General features: G+C 46.7%; 1 protein-coding gene across 6 annotated transcripts in view; it reads left to right on the top strand.

Annotated features, from left to right (window-relative positions):
* TRA2A (transformer 2 alpha homolog) overlaps positions 1-20,664 on the top strand; it is a 229,722-nt gene that overhangs the window by 97,176 nt on the left and 111,882 nt on the right. For all 6 annotated transcript variants that reach the window (XM_029589091.1, XM_029589089.1, XM_029589086.1 and 3 more), the window contains exon 4: positions 9,027-9,215. In XM_029589091.1, the coding sequence (XP_029444951.1) occupies positions 9,027-9,215 (189 nt within the window). The remainder of the gene's footprint in view (positions 1-9,026; positions 9,216-20,664) is intronic.

Genomic DNA, 20,664 nt, shown 5'->3' with positions numbered 1-20,664 from the left:
GGTGTGAGCAGAAGGCCCTAGATCCATTTTCCTGTCCCACAAAAAATCTACTTGATTATCTTCTACACTTATTGGAAGTTGGCTTAAAAACCAACTCCGTTAGAGTTCATCTCGGTGCAATTGGCGCATTACCACCAAGGTGTAGATGGTACGCCTATCTCTGTACAGCCTATAGTTGTACGATTCATGCGGGGCCTGCTTCAGTTAAAGCCTCCCCTAAGGCCTCCCGCTGTTTTGGGACCTCAACATGGTGTTAGCTCAGTTGATAAAAGCTTCTTTTGAGCCACTGCGCTGCTGTGACCTGAAGCACCTGATATTTTTGGTGGCAGTCACCTCAGCGCACAGGGGTCAGCAAGCTCCAGGCCTTAGTGACTTATCCACCTTACACAAAGTTTTATCATGATAGGGTGGTCTTGGGTATGTACCCTAAGTTCCTGCCTAAGGTGGTGACTGATGTCCATCATCCTGCCAATATTCTTTCCCAGGCCCCATTTGCACCAAGGCAAATGAGCATTGCACAGTTTGGACTGCAAGCAAGCCTTAATCTTCTATCTGGAGCGGACAGAAGCCCATAGACAGTCCACCTAACTTTTTATTTCTTTTGATAGGAATAGGTTTTGCATTGCTGTTGCCAGACAGACATTATCCAATTGGCTAGAAGATTGCATCTCCTTCTGTTATGTCCAGGCGGGACAGCATCTTGGGGGATCATGCCAAGGCTCATTCTGTCAGAGCCATGGCAGCTTTGGTGGCCCACTTGCAAGCAGTTCTTGTGGAGATCTGCAAGGCTGTGACATGGAGTTCTCTCCACACCTTCACATTGCACTATTGTCTGGATAGAGATGGCTGATGTGACAGTAGATTCTACTGTCACATCTCGTCTGCCTCTATCTCGTCTGTCCATAGGAACTTGTTTGAGGTGTAGAACCCAACTCTACCCGCCTAGGGCCCATTGTTTGGGGTCAAGCTGTCTCTCCCCTCTGTTACCAACTACACCATTTTTGTGCCTGTTGGCACCTGGTTAGGTGTCTGGTCCCCTATTTGTGTTGGAGAGCAGCCTGTAGTTAGCGATTCACCCGTGTATGAGGACTGACTATCCTGCTTGTCCTCAGAAAGCAGAGTTGCTTACCTGTAAAGGTGTTCACTGAGGACAGCAAGATGTTAGGCCTCACGAAACCGACCCACCACTCTGCAGGGTTGGGTTTCTCCCATTTATTCTAATATTCTATTTTACAAGATCCTGTGGGGACGCTTGGTTTAGGGCATGCTGGGCATGTTCAGTGTGCCTAGTCTAAGTTTCTAGAAACTTTGACCTAAAATTTCTGCATCGGGGCTCCATCTGATGTCATCCATGTGTGAGGACTAACATCCTGCTGTCTTTGAAGAACCTGTTTACAGGTAAGCAACTCTGTTTTCCTTCTGTTTTACAAAATTTCTTCTTGTTTACTTCACTGATGATCAACATTTCTCTAATACATCTGAGGGCAAGTTAATGCCAAAACACACAAATTACTATTGTCTTCTCCCGCTATTGTTCCTCCATTGAATTCTTTGCCTGATCATAATTTGGTTTAAATATCTCCATTTTTTTGGTTCATGACCATAATCTGCCAACAAAAGAAAATTACAGCAGTTATGATTGAGCACTACATATAGTTTCCAAAATTCAAGTACCATTTTCTGGTGTCCTTGGTTGTTGGTCAAATCTAAATCCAAATACACTATTTAAACAAGGCAAACAGGTAGTGTTTCTACTCAAGTTGGTTACTAAGCCACAAAAGAATCAAAGAGCAAACCTAATAATAGGATATTTAGAAATGGTCAGGAAGTCTTTTTCACCACCATGGTAGAGGAGGTATTGAACAATGGCTGGACCCACCAGAACAAGAGGGAATATTTCCCTAAGGTCCTCACTAACCTAAACTCATTGGTCTTAGTTAAGCAAGGGTAAAGCAATGGTGCATATCCCCTAAGGTGGATAGTTTGAATAGTGGGGATCTCCAAGTACATGCCTGTTCCATTTGAGGACATGAGGATGTGGACATATCCCTCAAGTGTTGCTTCAAGCCAAATGGTTTCTATTTGAAAGTGATAGTGTTCAGTATTAAATATGAACTATAAGAGCACTGTCCCAATTCAGTAGCATTCAAATTAATGTTCATAATTCACTAATTTATGGATTTAAAAGTAACTGATAAAACATTCTGTAAAGAAATACTATCAGTATTCAAAGATTCTACACATGTAGACAACTGGTTAGCATGAAGAAATCAAATTTGGTATTTTCTATTTAACTCTTGAACAAATTGTGTGCTAAAAAAAAAATAAAACTTTTTATCCCAGGACAAGCAGGATGCTAGTCCTCACATATGGGTGACGTCATCCACGGAGCCCTTAAGCGGGAAAACTTCTGGCAAGTTTCTAGAAGTTTTAAACTGGCTGCCTGAGGCTACTGAGCATGCTCGGCATGCCATGATATTTCCTGCCACAGGGGTCTCACTCCAGTCTTCTTTTTTCCGCGCTGCTAGCTGCATCGCGGTTTCCAGGAGCCTGTGAGTTACCTCACAACAATCTAAAAAATTTTTCAAACTTCTTCCCTTTACGGGTCTTACTCGGTTTGTCACCGGCTGGTGACAAACATCCTACTTTCTTCACGAAGAAGGAATCCGAAATCATCGACGGATGTCGACCGAAAAAACTTCCGGATTTAAAAAATGTCCGGCCTGCAACCGGACTATGTCCATCACCGACCCGCACGTCGAGTGCGTCCGTTGTTTGGGAGGAGACCACGACATCGCTTCTTGTGCCCAGTGTCAAGAAATGACGGCGAAAGGTAGGAAGCTTCGCCATGAAAAAATGGCTCAGATTTTTCAAATCAGAGCACCGACATCGCCATCGACCTCGACTAGATCTTCCCCGATAGGCGTATCGAAGAAGATACTTCTCAAGAAAAGAGTCCAACAAGGTTCGGGAGATGCTTCCTCGCCAACCCCGTCTGTGGCATCGTCCAGATCCGTTTCTGAGATTCGTACCAAACATAAACACCGGAGACATCACGCGATTCCTCCGTTGCCACCGCCGGAAGAACCGGTGGCTAAACAGCGGAAGTTGTCATCGACCTCGGTAATCCCTGCAGAGGAATCGACACCGTCGACATCCGTGACGGACTTAACAGCCTTGATTAAGAAGCTTGTCGCTGATGCCATGAAAGAAGCCATCCCGGCGGCATCTCCAACACCGGCCCTGGTAGGACCGATGCCGACCTACGGGTCGATGCCGACTCCTCAGTCGATGCCGGCCATCGGGCCGATGCCGATGACTCCATCGATGCCGACTACCGAGTCGATGCCTTCCTCGATATCGATGCCGGTGCCATCGTCCATATCGATGCCAGTGCTGATGCCAACGTCATCGTCCATACCGATGCCAATCTCGGTGCCGATGACTGCTGCAGCTCTATCAATGCCGATGGACATGCCCAGCTGCTCTTCAACGATGCCTGCTGCTCGATCGATGTCAGCAGCCTCATCGTCTATGCAAATCGCACATCCTTCGATGGAATCGACTAATTTACATTCTTCAATGTCCACAAGTGCTTCCAGACCAATCTCCTCATTGATTCCCATCTCCATGTTCTCCTTTCTCACTACTTCACTTTCTACGGCTGCACAACCAGCTCCACATTATACCTTAGCTCCTTCTGCAGCTTCAAGCCGGGGAAAAAAGGCAGCAGGAAAATCCAAGCATCCAGAGATTCCCTCTGAGAAAAGACTACATGCTATCCTTACCAAAAGATATCATGATCTTTTATCTTCCTTGCCTTCATACCCTGCGGAAGAAAGTGATACCAGTGATGCGGTACCGGACATCCAGGATCCTTTACCAGGACCCTCTGGAGTTGCTCCATCTACAATTCCAAGCCATCTTCATATCCTCAACCAGCGGATACATGGTCTGATACACAATCGGAGTATTCTTCAGAGGAATTTTTATCAGAAGGTACTCCGCCCACAGACCAAGAAGCAATCCCCTCCTGAGGATTTGTCTTTTGCTTCTTTCGTTCAAGAAATGTCGGAATCCATCCCTTTTCAACTTCAGGCAGAGAAGGATGACAGACAGCAAACACTGGAGATTCTACAATTTGTAGATCCCCCAAAACATAACCTAGCAATTCCAGTACATGAAGTACTACTCCAACTTCAACAACGGATTTGGGAGCACCCATGTACAACACCGGGAGTTAATCGTAGAATTGATTCTACATATTTAGTCCAAGCAGCCCCAGGCTTTGAGAAGCCACAACTACCACACAGTTCATTAGTTGTGGAATCTGCGCAAAAGAAATCAAGAAGGTCCAGAACTCACGCTTCTATCCCTCCTGGGAAAGATAACAGATTCCTAGACCTTATGGGGCGTAAGATTACCAGGGAGCGATGCTAAATTCGAAAATTGCTGCGTACCAACTGTATATGACGCAGCATCAAAGAACCTGTGGAAGCAGATTGAGGAATTTCTACCCTCTCTCCCTCAACAGCAGCAGGAGGCAGCACAACAGATTGTGCAGAAAGGTCTGGATGCGGGCAAGCATGAGGTGCGAGCGGCGTATGACGCGTTTGAGACTTCTTCCAGAACGGCAGCTTCAGGCATCAGTGCTCGAAGATGGGCCTGGTTGAAGGCGTCGGACCTACGTCCAGAGGTCCCGGATAAACTAGTGGACTTGCCTTGCCTGGGCGACAACTTGTTCGGAACAAAAGTACAAGATGCCGTAACGCAGCTTAGAGAGCACTCTGAAACATTAAAGCAGCTCTCTACGTTGTCCCATGACACTCCTACTCACCCTGCCCGCAGGCCGCCACGGCGAGACACCAGACGACCTTTCTTTAGGCCGAGAAGGTATTACCCCCAGACCTCAAGACCACGCTCTACAAGGCCTCCACAGCGCCCTCAGCAGAGACAGCAGAGAGCTGCAAGGCCACAGCCTCCGCCCCCAAACTGCTTCCACCTCTGGTTTTGAAAGCAGTCCCGGAGAACAGAGCCAACCAAACCCCTTTCCAGATTTACCAGTAGGGGGAAGGATTTCCCACTTTTACAACGATTGGGAAATATCACCACAGATCACTGGGTCTTATCCATAGTTCATCAGGGTTACCACCTAGACTTCACAGCTCCCCCGCAGGAGTTTCCCACCACAAAACTCCTATCTCGAACACATCCCTCAATTACAAATGGAATTATCTACTCTTCTGAAAGCAAGAGCTGTGGAACACGTACCACACTCACAGAAGGGAAGAGGATTCTATTCCCGGTATTTCCTCATTCCAAAGAAAACCGGAGGACTTCGTCCCATGCTAGATCTCAGAAATCTCAACAAATTTCTAAGAAAAGAAAATTCAGAATGGTATCCTTAGGCACCATTCTTCCTCTCATACAAAAGGGGGATTGGCTTTGTTCTCTGGATCTCCAAGACGCTTATACTCACATACCTATTTTCCCACCTCATCGCAAGTACCTAAGATTCAAGGTGGGACACCAGCATTTCCAATACAGAGTCCTACCATTCGGCCTAGCCTCAGCTCCCAGAGTATTCACAAAATGCCTAGCAGTAATAGCAGGACATTTGCACAAACAGGGTGTTCATGTCTTCCCTTATCTAGACGATTGGCTAATAAAAAGTCAATCTCAACAAGGGGCGCTTACTTCTCTACATTACACAATAAAGGTACTGCACAAACTGGGATTTCTCATCAATTATCAAAAATCCCAACCTGCAACCATCTCATCTACTCCAATACATAGGAGCAGAATTAGACACAAACCTCGCACAAGCTTTTCTTCCAGGAGACCGTGCACAAACACTGTCCCAGTTGGCGTACTCCATGTCCACACAACCGCAAGTGACAGCTCATCAGTTTCTAATCTTACTAGGCCACATGGCATCAACGGTTCATGTCACTCCGATGGCACGACTTGCCATGCGACTTACCCAATGGACCTCTTCGGTCGCAATGGATCCAAGCCATTCAACCACTTCATGCTCCCATCCAAGTAACCCACCAACTTCGCTCATCGCTAAACTGGTGGACAATCAAGGACAATTTACGCAAGGGCCTGCCTTTCCAAAAGCCGATCCCTCAGATAACGTTAACTACAGATGCATCCACCTTGGGATGGGGAGCTCATGTAAACTCTCTTCAAACTCAAGGAACTTGGACAAAACTCGAAGCCACATATCAAATCAATTTTCTGGAACTTCGAGCTATACGTTATGCGCTGCATGCGTTCAAGGACTGCCTTTCACACAAGACTGTGTTAATCCAAACAGACAATACGGTTGCCATGTGGTACATCAACAAACAGGGAGGTACGGGCTCGTATCTCCTTTGTCAAGAAGCTGCGCAAATTTGGGACTGGGCCTTGAATCACTCAATATTGCTACAGGCCACTTATCTAGCAGGAATTCAAAATGTGCTAGCAGACCGACTCAGTCGGCAATTCCAACCACACGAGTGGTCTCTGAATCCCTCGATAGCGACCAAGATATTCCAACGTTGGGGACAGCCAACAACAGACCTCTTTGCGTCGCACCTGAACCACAAGGTGACCAACTTCTGTTCCCTGCACAAACAGAAGCACCAACCAGCCGAGGACGCCTTTGCTCGCCCTTGGAACTCAGGCCTACTCTATGCATATCCTCCCATACCGCTTATCACCAAGACACTGGTGAAGCTACAACAGGACAAGGGGACCATGATACTCATAGCCCCATATTGGCCTCGACAGGTATGGTTTCCCACGCTGCTAGACCTTTCAGTCAGGGATCCAATACGTCTGGGAATAGCTCCCAATCTCATTACTCAGGATCAGGGTCGGTTGCGCCATCCCAACCTTCAGTCCCTATCCCTGACAGCATGGATGTTGAAAGCTTAATCTTACAACCACTCCATCTTTCAACAAATGTTTCCCAAGTGCTTATAGCTTCCCGCAAACCTTCCACGAGAAAAAATACTCTTTCAAATGGAAACGGTTCACATTCTGGTGCAAGCAAAATCATACAGATCCTTTTACTTGCCCCACATCTACTCTTCTAGATTATTTGTACCATCTTTCAAACTCTGGTCTTCAGACATCGTCAATCAGAGTACATTTGAGTGCAATCTCCGCTTACCATAACAAGATAGGAGATGCACCTATATCCACACAACCTCTCGTCAGTAGATTCATGAGAGGTCTAACACATCTTAATCCACCAATTCGGCCCTCCAGCTACACAATGGGACCTGAATCTGGTTTTAACAGGACTAATGCGTTCTCCTTTCGAACCCATTGATTCCTGTGATCTTAAATTTCTCACATGGAAGACTATTTTCCTCATAGCCATCACATCAGCTAGAAGGGTTAGTGAGTTACAAGCACTTGTCACATATGAACCTTATACAAAGTTCCTCCATGACAGAGTGGTTCTCCGAACGCATCCGAAATTCCTTCCTAAGGTAGTTACGGAATTCCATTTAAATCAAACAATAGTCTTACCCACATTCTTTCCAAAGCCTCACTCTCACCAGGGGGAAAGAGCTTTGCACACTTTGGACTGCAAACGTTGCGTTGTCCTATTACTTGAATCGCACTACGTCCCTCAGAAAATCCAATCAGCTTTTTGTCTCTTATGACCCAAATAAGCCTGGTAGAGCAGTGGGAAAACATACTTTATCCAATTGGTTAGCAGACTGCATACAATTTTGCTATGCAAAAGCAGGCCTTCCTCTCAAGGGCGAGTAAAGGCACACTCAGTAAGAGCAATGTCAACCTCGGTAGCACACTTTCGTTCAGTGCCAATCATTGACATTTGTAAAGCAGCAACATGGAGTTCTCTTCACACTTTTGCAGCTCATTACTGTTTGGACAAGGAAGGACGACAAGATTCAGCCTATGGACAATCTGTCTTAAAGAACTTGTTTCCAGCTTAATCCCAACTCCTTCTACATCCACTCTGCTGTGATCTTCGGCTGACTCATTTTTCTTCAACAAAGCCATCACTGCTACCTGACTCAGCCTCTAGCTTGCTAATCACCCATATGTGAGGACTAGCATCCTGCTTGTCCTGGGATAAAGCAAAATTGCTTACCTTGTAATAGGTGTTATCCCAGGACAGCAGGATGTAGTCCTCACGGAACCCGCCCGCCACCCCGCGGAGTTGGGCCTCAGACTTTATTATTTTATTTTGCTTACGCTTATTGCTACATACAAGACTGGAGTGAGACCCCCTGTGGCAGGAAATATCATGGCATGCCGAGCATGCTCAGTAGCCTCAGGCAGCCAGTTTAAAACTTCTAGAAACTTGCCAGAAGTTTTCCGCTTAAGGGCTCGTGGATGACGTCACCATATGTGAGGACTACATCCTGCTGTCCTGGGATAACACCTATTACAAGGTAAGCAATTTTGCTTTTTTTTTACTTCCTATGGTAACTCTTATTAGTTAAAATATTTATTGGTAAACACTTCAGAGGGTGGAGGACAACGGCAGAAGTGAATCGTGTTTTTCAGATTTTGACCCAGTCCTTAATGTCCATATCTTTTACCCAATTCAGGAGCTTGTTACTTAACTAACTTTTTTCTTTCTGTATTCTAATCTCTTCCAAGTCTGTCCCTGTTTTTGTTCACTCTAAAGCTACCAAGACCATTCTGCTTCTCTCCTACATGTCTCTACAAAGATGCTGTTTTTCCTACTTACTAATCTAGTTGTAATTGCTAAAATGTAATTTAATTAAGTAAAAACTACAGAAGTAAAAGGCAGTGTTTACAATACAGATGTTTATAATTTATATATGGTCTGCTTTTTTTTTTAATTTGAAATAGATTTTTGAATTGAGTAAAAGTAGCCAAAAAAAAGAGTTCATAGTGTAATTAAAATGAATGAAACTGGTTCATGCTTATCTTTTGATTAAAATTCAAACTATAGTTACAAATTGATAACTATCTTTTATGGTGTGCTCTGAGCTGGTCTTTTTTTTTTTTTTTTTTTGTTGCAGGCTAATCCAGATCCTAACCTCTGCCTTGGTGTGTTTGGTCTGAGTTTATATACCACTGAGAGAGATCTGCGTGAAGTGTTTTCCCGTTATGGGCCTTTGAGTGGTGTTAATGTGGTTTATGATCAGAGAACTGGAAGATCAAGAGGATTTGCTTTTGTCTATTTTGAAAGAATAGATGATTCAAAAGAGGTAATTTCTGTGCTTATGGACTCTGGTTTCTTTCCTCCAACAGGAGGTGGAATTGGGTGCTCCTTGTGGCTAGCAAGGCCACCATGCTGCTAGCTGTCCTTCCATCAACCATAGTCCCAAGCTCAGTATCTATCATGCATGCTAATTGGCCGTAAATATTTAGAGGACTGGCTCCATAGGGCCAGTCCTTGTTTGCTGTGTTTTATTCTAAAACTCTTACTACTTGAGGCTGATATTCAAAGCGCATTTAGCACTACTTAGCCAGATAGTCAGTGGGCAGATCAGGGCGATTCTACTTCTCCAGTTAACTTAGTCAGATAAGTTATATTTAGCCATGTTAGACAAGCTCTATGGCAGGGCTAACTTGTCCAATTAACCGGATAAGAGCAAATACTTTTTTATTAGTAACTTTTACATAGATATTCAGTGGCATAGCCATACCGCTGAATATCCCATGTAACTTAGCCGGATGAGTTATATCTAGCTAAGATAGCTTTCAATATTCAGCCCTTTTATTCTAACTGGTGTCTGTTAAATCATTTTTATTTACTTTTTCCTTTTCCTACCCCAGATCAGTCCAGACTCCGGGTTTTTCCTCCCTGCCAGCATTTGGAGACAGAAAAGTGCTTTACTGACACTGCTACTTAACCTAGAGTGCCACCCTGCAGTCCCTCAGTATTTCTCTGGCTCCAGGAGATGGTAGATTTTTAAAACCTGGAAGATGGATTTCTTTCAGGAGCTTCCTCATAGGGGGTGGTTAGGTGGAGGCTCCATGGTGAGACCGCACCTTGAATACTGTGTACAATTCTGGTCGCCACATCTCAAGAAAGATATAATTGCGATGGAGAAGGTACAGAGAAGGGCTACCAAAATGATAAGGAGAATGGAACAACTCCCCTATGAGGAAAGACTAAAGAGGTTAGGACTTTTCAGCTTGGAGAAGAGACGACAGAGGGGGATATGATAGAGGTGTTTAAAATCATGAGAGGTCTAGAACGGGTAGATGTTAATTGGTTATTTACTCTTTCGGATAGTAGAAAGACTAGGGGGCACGCCATGAAGTTAGCATGTGGCACATTTAAAAGTAATCGGAGAAAGTTCTTTTTTACTCAACGCACAATTAAACTCTGGAATTTGTTGCCAGAGGATGTGGTTAGTGCAGTTGGTGTAGCTGTGTTTAAAAAGGATTGGATAGTTCTTGGAGGAGAAGTCCATTACCTGCTATTAAGTTCACCTAGGGGCGGATTTTCAGAGCCCTGCTCGCGTAAATCCGCCCAAAACCGGGCGGATTTACGCGAGCAGGGCCCTGCGCGCCGGTAAGCCTATTTTACATAGGCCTACCGGCGCGCGCAGAGCCCCGGGACTCGCGTAAGTCCCGGGGTTTTTGGAGGGGGCGGGTCGGGGGGGGGACGTGTAGGGGGGCGGGCCCGAACCGCGCGGCGTTTTCGGGGCGTGTCGGGAGCGTTCCGGGGGCGGGCCCGGGGGTGTGGCTACGGCCCGGGGCGGCCTGGGGGCGTGGCCGCGCCCTCCGGACCCGGCCCCAGGTCGCGTCCCGGCGCGCAGGAGGCCCGCTGACGCGCGGGGATTTATGCCTCCGGGAGGCGTAAATCCCCCGACAAAGGTAAGGGGGGGGTTTAGACAGGGCCGGGCGGGTGGGTTAGGTAGGGGAAGGGAGGGGAAGGTGAGGGGGAGGGCAAGGAAAGTTCCCTCCGAGGCGGCTCCGATTCGGAGCGGCCTTGGAGGGAACGGGGGTAGGCTGCGCGGCTCGGCGCGCGCCGGCTATACGAAATCGATAGCCTTGCGTGCGCCGATCCAGGATTTAGCGGATACGCGCGGCTCCGCGCGTATCTACTAAAATCCAGCGTACTTTTGTTTGCGCCTGGAGCGCAAACAAAAGTAGGCGTATTCGTGCTCGTTTTTAAAATCCGCCCCCCTAGAGAATAGCCACTGCCATTAGCAGCAGTAACATGGAATAGACTTAGTTTTTGGGTACTTGCCAGGTTCTTATGGCCTGGATTGGCCACTGTTGGAAACAGGGATGCTGGGCTTGATGGACCCTTGGTCTGACCCAGTATGGCATTTTCTTACGTTCTTATGTTCCCTGATTGAGGTGGACGAGCAGAGGGTTGGTGACCTTTGAAGCTGGCTCGTCCCTGGACACTGAGGGGGTTTCAATTAGCTGGTGGTCCAGTTCCCTCGATCCCCTAGAAAGCCCTCTGGAACCAGCAGCCACTCTGCAGCATTCAGAAAAGCACTTTTGTCTATATTAGGGGGGGAAAAAACAAACTACCTGCTTATTTTACACGGTAGCTTGGCGAAGGATTCTCTATTTCAGCTGGCTCTGTTTTATAGGTGATCACACCAATCACAGGTGAGAGCTGGCAGTAGCTGTGTGTCCTTAGGCAGCGTGTGTGCGACGCACATGCCACTGGCTAAGGCTCGCGGCAGGACCTGGCGCTCATGTAAGGATACATGCACTCGTTTCATCCATGCAAATTTGTGTGCGCACTGCATCTCTGGTGGAGAAGGCAGCTCGGCCAGTGCAGGTTCCATTTTTGGCGCGTAAGAGTGCAGACCCCGTTTCGGTGCATAAAAGACTTATGAGTTTGGGAGCCACCCATAGATCCTTTTCTCATGAGCATGGGAACGGTGGCCATCTTGAGTGTAGTCACAGTGCCACCAGAAGCTCCCAGGGAGGCGGGGGCTGCTTCTCCTTCCTATTGCCTGCTGTGCAGAGTACCTCAGAGGTTGGAAGATGAGGTCTTAATGCAGGAGGATTCGGACGATTCTCAGGCTTTTTCCTCCTCTACAGAGCCTGTCTGGTTAGGCAGCAAGGGAGAAGCATCCTTGTACCCAGGGTCAGCTGCAAGGTGACTCAAGTCCTGCAAAAAGACATTGCCCAACATCTGGAGAGTGCTTGGCTTGGCTGGGCAGCAAGGAGGCTCCATGTAGGACTCCAAGACTTCAAAGGCAATGGTCTGCTGGATGGGTTTCCAAGGGTGGAGTAATCTCAGGACTTTTCAAATTCGGATCTGGAGGAAGTGCTGGTGACAGGAAATGACCCTAAGGTGGTCCTGCAGTTTCGCAGGGAAGAATTGTGGCCCTTGATTCCACGTGTGCTTCAATAGCTAGGCATCAAACTTCCTCAGGTGGAATCAGACCAGGATGGGGTGCATCCCATCATAGTTGGCATGAGAGGTCTGCTAAGGCCTTTCCCTTTTAAAGTAGATAAGCAGCTGAATTAGCCATGCTGTATGGGTACGACCTCGGTGCCACTAGGTGGCGGAGCTCTCTAAGACTAGCAAAGTCTTTTCAGCTAGGTACTCCCTCCCTCCCTGTATCCGACAGGATTACCTCAGGCTCCCCAGTCTGATTTTTTGGCGCACAACACAGTGCACAGAGCGCTCTACTTCTCACTATACTTAGAAAACACAATATTATATCTGGGAAAAAAAAAAAAAGTTGTCTTAGAAAAGAAGAGAAAAGATTAAAAAAAACCAAAAACCTTACAAGAAGGAAAGAAACCTTCCTCAGAAGCTGCCCTCACGAGATTGTTTTAAAATCTCGGGGCACCCCCCCCTCCCCCCCCTGCCTTAGCCGACTGCTGCCTTCAGCTTTGTCTCCTCGGTTTACCCGGGCTGGCACAGAATAGATACTGGGGGAGGGGTAAGCTTTCCAGCCATTGTTGACTCACCGGCTACCGAAAGAAAGAACACTGTTGCCGTTTTCTTCGGTAGCCTCCCGTTTCAGTGGGTCTGGCACAGAGTTGAGCCCATGGGACACAGATGAAGGAAGTAGAAACTGCTCCGCAGCACCGAAGGAGCGTCTTAAACGATGCAGGTGCTGTGTGCACCGGGCGTCGTGAATGCTGGCGTGGGCGCGCCGAGCCCATCGCCACCCCACAATGCTCAGGCCGGAACATGGCCACGCGTGCCGGATGACCTGAATCTTGGCGCAGGGCGCGCCGAATATCAGTACAGATGCTTGGTGCCTGAACCATCGGTGAGGTGCGGGATGCGCTGCAGTATCAGAGCTGGCGAGGGGTGCACCACTGCATCGACGTGGGCGCCGGTTGTGCCGGGACAACGGCGCAGGTGCTGGATGAGCAAAAAAAATCCCATCTATGAAGGCGCTGGGGCATACATATTATTCTGCACACCAACCGCGCCTGCTGCAAACATGGTGTTTGCCACCTTGACAAAAAAAAAAGAAAACATAGACCGTTTTCCTCTGGAATGCTCAAGGCCTCCCTTCAAACCATCACGCATACCTTTCCATAATCTACGGGCTCTAAAACTGCATCTCCAACAAGCTTCGGCAGATGCCACTTTCCTCCTCCATGCCATTCCCTTAAAGGATGGAGGCACTTCCTGTAATCCATTTCCGAAGGCTTGGCTGTCTCTTCTAAAACTTCAGCAAATGCCTAGACAACCAGACATCTTACATGGTTGTGTTCTACCGCCGTAAAAGACAAGGTTCCTGACATATGGGAGCCTTTACCATGTAATCTAGAAATTTTATTCCAACATCAGTTCACTGATCCGTTTACAAGGCTAAAGCCTCTGTCCACTGCCGAGGATCAAAAAAAAAAGCCTTAAGCCTCATTCCTATTATAATAAGCCTCCTTCTCGCCAGCCATCGAGACAACACTAATCAACAGGCATCACATCAGAGTGCTAAGACGCCTCGCTAGATGCAGCAACCGCCGAATCCTCAACATATATTAAAAAAAAAAAAAAAAAAAAAAAAAGAGACTCCCCAATCAATCCGAGCACTGTGAAAAGACTGCTTTCTGCTTAAACAACGCCGATGAAACGGCTGAGAACCAAGAGGAGGTGGGGTTTCCGTGACATCATCCGCAAGTGCCTGCCTTTAAAATCATACGGCAGACGGCGCACCGTCACCATTGGTGCGCGGCTTAGTCCGGATAAGTCCAGCACTTGGTCACTGTGCTTTTGAGTTAAACTTTTGGCCAACTTTCACTGTCTACTCATCCCCAAAGCCCTATGGGGAGGAAAAGAAAAGTTAAGTTTCCCAATATCACCGATAACAAGGGGCCCCATGGATGATCACGGGTTTAAACGGATCGAATCACCGAGTGAGGACAATTTAGGGGAGCAGTTTTCAGCTTCCCTAAGTCCTGGTGAAGGACCATCACTTCCTCCACAGCCCTTAGCATTGTTACCGGAAGGATTTTTGCACCTAGAAGCTGACAGCCAGCCTAATAGAAGTGTCTGCAGCATCAACAATTCCTGCTAATGTAGCCCCACCCACTACTGAGCCCTAAGAGAAGTTTATAAAGAAGTGGAGTCTCAAGAGTGCTTCATTAAGGAAAGGGGCTTTTGTGGGCAAGGGTTCATTAGGCAGGGGAGGGTGGTATGCAGGAGACTGAGTTTATACCTGGACATCTAGGTTTCCTTGCAGGTAATTGTAGGATTTTCTGCTAGTAACTCCATATTTCCAAAGAAAGTGTTTGCTTTATTCTTTTCATAAATGCTAGGTAACTTACTTTTATTTATATATAATGCTTTATTTTTATTTATGAATACAGGAGAACTTGAGCCAGCAGCTTACGTTTCATTATGTCTGACACTTCAGATATTATGGTTTAATTTCTCACTGTCAGTGATGTGGAATTTCTACATGAATGATTATCCAGCAAAAAGCATAGCTCATAATTTAAAGCAAGATTGAATCAATTTTGCGCAATTGAGTGCCAGTCCATAAAAACCATCTCTAGTTTTTCTGCCCTATAAAGTATAAGGATTGCCAGAGCAAGATGGACACATCTTAGCTGTGCTTTGCAGCTGCTGCTCAATTCTTTGCAATCTTTGCTAATAAAGTAAAAGAAGAAAGGGAAGATCCGGACTTAGCTGTTCCTGGGTTTCATGACTTCATTCCTCATTGATTATTTTGTCTGTTGTGATGCCATCTTACAAGTATCCTCGCAAATTGGGGCTCTAGAGGGGGAAGGAGTGCCGCCATTCTTCCTAGCCATGGACACCATGCTGAATCCAGAGGACAGGAGAATCCCTCTGTACCTAGTAGCCGATATTGAGAAAGTTGGGCATTGTTGCCAGATGATGGTGCCTCAGCTGGCCTGGGGGAATCCCTGGCTGGAAAACCAGTGGTTAGCTGCAGAGTAGCATTGGGGTCTGAGTTGCCTCCGGCTGAGATCACTGGTGCAGATGGGAAGCTAAAAAGAGGTTTATGAAGTCCAAACTGCCTATCTTTCGCCTGGATAAACCTCTGGCTTTCTTGTTAGTCTAGCTATAGGCTAGTCCATCTTGGGACAAATGCATCATTTTTCTTCACAATTGCAACTTTATTACTGAGGTTTTGACTTAAGCTGTTTTATCAGTATAACTGATGTTTTTGTGTACCAAGGTGGAAAAGTTAAAATAGAATGAGTCCTCCTTTGGTTAAGGATCCTTATCTGCACAACAAATTGGAAAATTTAGAGAACATAGCTAAACAAAAATGTATTTGATAACATTTCCTAAATCTGAAAATCTCTGCTATGGAAATGTTTAGGAAATGTATTTAGAGATATTAATTTCCAGTTGAATTCATTCTATAGATTTTGTTACCAAGGAGGAAATTAATGCTTGGGGAGGACCCTGATCTGTCCCATATTTTGTTAGCTTAGACCTGACTGTGTGTTTGGAGATTTCTGAAAATTGTTTAGTAACTCCTACTAGTTTGATTGTGAACTTTTTATTAGATTGAATGTCACCTTTTTTTTTAAGCATAGACAGGAGTTTATTTGATTTATATTCTACTTTTTCAGGCACTTAAAGCAAATTACATTCAGGAACTTAGGTATTTGTCAGAAGGCTTTTTTGCTGATGTAGCTATGTGACAAAGATAATTCTTAGTGTGGCCTCAGGTTATTCAGTTTGGTACAATGTTTGTTTCTTAAATTTCTATGTTTGTATAGTTACATTTAAAAATTCTAAATGTATTTTGAGCCTGTTCAACTGACCCTCTTTCTGAGTGATAAACCAGCCCAAGCATCTTCCCTAAATGTTTCCTGTTGATAGCCCAGATCAGTCCAGACAAATGGGTTTTATATCCCTACCAGCATATGGAGGCAGGGAAGAAAACCTTTTCAGGCACTGCTGCATAACAGAGAGGGACCTGCAGTCCCTCAGTATTTCTCTGACTACAGCAGATGGTAGAGGTGCAAACCTGCAGTCTGAGAGAGTTTAAAAAAAAAATAAGAAAGAGAACTGAAGCAGAACTCAGTTACAGAATTGTTCCTGAGGTGTTAGATACCTTTGTGGGCCATCCCTCAGGTAGAGCCAGGCGAGTGGGGGGTTGGTGATCCCTGGTCTGTCTCAGTCCACAGCCTCCGGAGGGACTGAAAGCCAGGGGGCCTGGCACCCTCTCTCCCTTCGAGGTCTTCTCCCCCTCATCACGGGTCAGGAACAGGGAAGTACATTTTTCTTCTGGGGTTTGGTGTCTGAGGTGCTGCTCCTTTTAAGCGCTGCCCCTTTAAAATAAATAAATAAATAAAACTGAAGAGCAGGTGCGTGTTTGAAGGACCAGTCTGGTGGTGTTTTTTAGCGGCAGGAACCGCTAGCGCTGTGAGGAGAATTGTTGGGTCCTTGACAGCACCTAGGGTCCAGAGCAGCTTGGGGTGAGTGACTCGCGTTACTTGTAAGCCTCTTTTTCTGGTCGATAGCAGGGCTGAATTAGGAACTGCCAATCAGGGCCCGGGAGGTGGAGCTTAAGTAGCAGAGTGTAGATTTTTTAGTCTCTGTGGCGTATGTTCCCGCGCAGGAAAGTAACAGATTCTCCTCAGTCTGTTTTTTCCACGCACGGAGCTTCATTCTCCTCATACACTTTTTGATTATATGAAGAAATGTCAAAGAAGCTGTCTGGCTTCAAACCGTGTCCCTGCAGTAAGATCATGTCTGTCACCGGACATGATCAATGCTACCGCTGTCTGGGACCGGAACACAATCAGTCTGATTGTGACTTTTGTCGACGGATGTCCCCACGAGCCCCGCGTCACAGGGCCTACAGGATGCTGGAGCTCAAGCTCACAAATAGGCCGTCGACAATTCACTCCTCGCTGGTGACGCGGACGCCACCCCAAAAAAAGAAGAGCCTCGACGTGGGACCAGCAAGCCTCCGGGACTGGTGATAAGGCCAAGGCACAGGGAAAGACCCAGGGATCTGGGTCACGGCACGGAAGAAACCAGAACCCCGTAGCGAAACGGAGCGGTTTGAGTGAGGCTTCAACTCAGGAAACACTGCGCCGACGATCGTTTGATCAGATACGAATGCACCGTGATCCATCAAGGGCTCATTCCCGCTCGGAAACCAAAGCCCACTCGAAACATGGCACATCGTCAAAACGGCACCGCTCGACAGACCTAAAAAGGCCGGAGCCGTCACTGAGAGTATTGACTCAGGGGCCGAGAACACCGGACAAGGCGCCCATGACGCAGGAGACGGCGCACAAGACATCGGAGCCGGCGCCAAGGAGGGCGCACTCAGCGCCGAAGAGACCGGAGCCGGACCGACCGGTGCCATTGGAGCTGACACCGGAGCCGGCGCCGGAAACACTGGAACAGATGACGGCGCCGTCGTCATCGGAGCCGGCGCCACACAAACGAACGCTGGTGCAACAGTCTCCAGAGCCGGTACCAAGTATGTCATGCCAGGACTGACGCAGGTATGAAAACAGCTCATAAAACATATCAAACCACGATTGAGGCATAAACGACAATGCTCATCTGATAGAAGCCACATGTCTTCAAAACGCTCACGATCCGGGAGGCATTCTCCTACGGATAGTGACAATTCGCACAAATGGAAGAGGTCGAGACATCAAAAGTTCATCTTCCTCCTCCAGACATGTTCATAGGCATAAACATCACTGGTCCTCAGACTATATGGGAGACAAATCACCAGCTTCATCTTCCTCCAATCCAGCAGGAAGGTCAGCACCTGAGGAGAGGCGAACAATTCCAATTTCATCCTTTAATTCATCTCGTTCTCTCTGTCTTCTGACAGGGAATCCTCCGGACGACAATCGAGAGATCAGGCTAAAATATTCGCAAAGGATACTGGTTCGAAACCTCCCGCTCATCAGTCTGTCCAACCATGGGATGGACCGCCACCATTGGGCACGTCTCATAACGGCCCTGCCATGCCACCACAAAGGCATTCTGGGATCTCTCACAGTCCCTTGCAGGATTCTTTGAAACCCTACAATCTTCATTTATTTTACCACCAGAAGACATATCTACTCCAAGAGAACAGACAGAACAGCTACCGGTAGGCCCAACACCGGTTCTAGTACAACCACAGCCTTCATCTCCAGCTCGCTTTCAATCCACACAGAATGAGTCAATAGCATCACAATCTTCACCTTCCTCATCCACAGGCTACCCTTCAGATCCGCCAGAACAACCATCTGAACCATATTCTCCCCCGGAGGATCTTTCCTACCCCAAGTTTGTAGAAAAGATGGGAGCCATTTTAAAATTGGAAGCGCAAAAATTGCCAGAACCCAGGGCGGAAATGTTGGGCCTTTTAAAATCTTCGCTACACCGGGGGAGCCTACATTGCTGCCACCACACAGTGTTTTGCATAGCGTCCTTCAAAAATCGTGGGAGACACAGTTTACCATTCAGCGGTATCTAGGAAGACAGACTTGAAATTCAAGTTACAAATACCGTCTACATATTCCACCCCGCAGTTACCACATGACTCCATTGTTGTAGAGTCAGCATTACAGAGGTCTAAAAAGTTAAAAACACATGCTTCAAACCCCCCCTGGCAAGGATAATAAATATTTAGACAATTTTGCCAGGAGAATCTACCAAAACGCTATGCTAACATCTTGCATTTGCCATCATCAATTCTACATGGTCCAGTACATGTATGAATGTATTCAAGCAACAAAGGGAATGTTTACCTTGACTGGAGATGACATTCCTTCTCCTATTTTAGACATGGAAGAATGTTCAAGTCATGTACTGCGGACAGTCTATGAAGGGTTTGAGAACTCCTCTCGAGCATCAGCCACAGCAATAGCAGCACGCAGACTGGCTTGGTTAAAGGCCAGTGCTATCCAAGACGACTTACATGAAAAGTTAGCTAATCTTCCTTATATGGGAGAAAACTTGTTCGGTGAGCGTTTCCACGATCCAGTCAGCAAGTTGAAGGATCAAGCTCTTGCAGTTCAAGCCTTAACGACACCAACATCCTCCAAACGGTACTATCAGACGGCTCGTAGAAACCCTTCTCTAGACGCCCATAAAGGAATTATCAACCCTTTAGAATGCAGTCTTATCCTACATATCAAAGACAGCAGACTCATCCTACTCCTCAACACCAACAGAGGAGGGGAAAACCATGATTGCAAAGACAACAGCAGCAGCAGCAAACTGTGGCCCCAGTAAAGACCTCAGTCTTTTTAAGGACCAGGCCACCACCACCCTCAACAGCAGCACCTCCAGGGAAAATCACAACTCGCTTTTCTGCCTGGGAGTCCATAACATCGGACCAGTGGGTGTTAGAAATAGTGAAGAATGGATATCAACTTCAGTTTGTCACCAATCCCCACATTCCACATCTAACACACCGGGACTCGAAAACTCTACAGCCTCAACTCGCCCAAGAGATCACCCAACTCTACCAGCAAAGGCTTATCCGGTTCATCCCCCGAGCGGACTGGAACAAGGGGTTTTACTCCCCTTACTTCCTAATTCCAAAGAAATCAGAGGGCAATTGACAGATCCTGGACCTCAGGGAATTGAACAAATGGATAGTTCGGGAAAAATTCAAGATGGTTTCTCTGAAATCCATCCTTTCATTATTACAACCCAAGGACTGGATGTGTTCAGTAGATCTGAAGGATGCGCATACACACATTCCAATCCACCGATCCTCTTGGCAATACCTATGTTTTCAATATCACAATCAACATTACCAATACAAGGTTCTTCCCTTTGGTCTATCGGCAGCGCCCAGGGTTTTCACCAAATGTATGATAGTGGTGATGGCCCACCTTCGACAGCAAGGTCTGACAGTTTTTCCATATCTGGACGATTGGTTGATAGTAGCGTTGGACCCGATTCTATTAAAGAATCATCTCACCATAGCAATCGGTTGCCTCCAGAGCTTGGGATTGCTCATCAACTACCCAAAATCCACGTTACAACCAACCCAGATCCTACACTTCATAGGAGCTCGCCTGGACACCATTCACACACGAGCATTCCTTCCAGAGGACAGGAAGATAACTATACGTTAACTCCTTAGGTCACTAAAAGAAACCCAACACCCAATGGCTCAAAACATCCTGAGGGCCTTGGGACATATGGCGGCAGCAAATTTCACGGTGCCGAACACGAAACTCCACATGAGACTATTGCAATGGGGTCTCAAGTGGCAGTGGAAACAGCATGTGCAACCATTACAAAAACGT

The sequence above is a fragment of the Rhinatrema bivittatum genome, chromosome 2, assembly GCF_901001135.1.
Source record: "Rhinatrema bivittatum chromosome 2, aRhiBiv1.1, whole genome shotgun sequence".
NCBI lineage: Eukaryota > Metazoa > Chordata > Amphibia > Gymnophiona > Rhinatrematidae > Rhinatrema > Rhinatrema bivittatum.
This window is presented reverse-complemented; position numbering and strand designations above follow the sequence as displayed.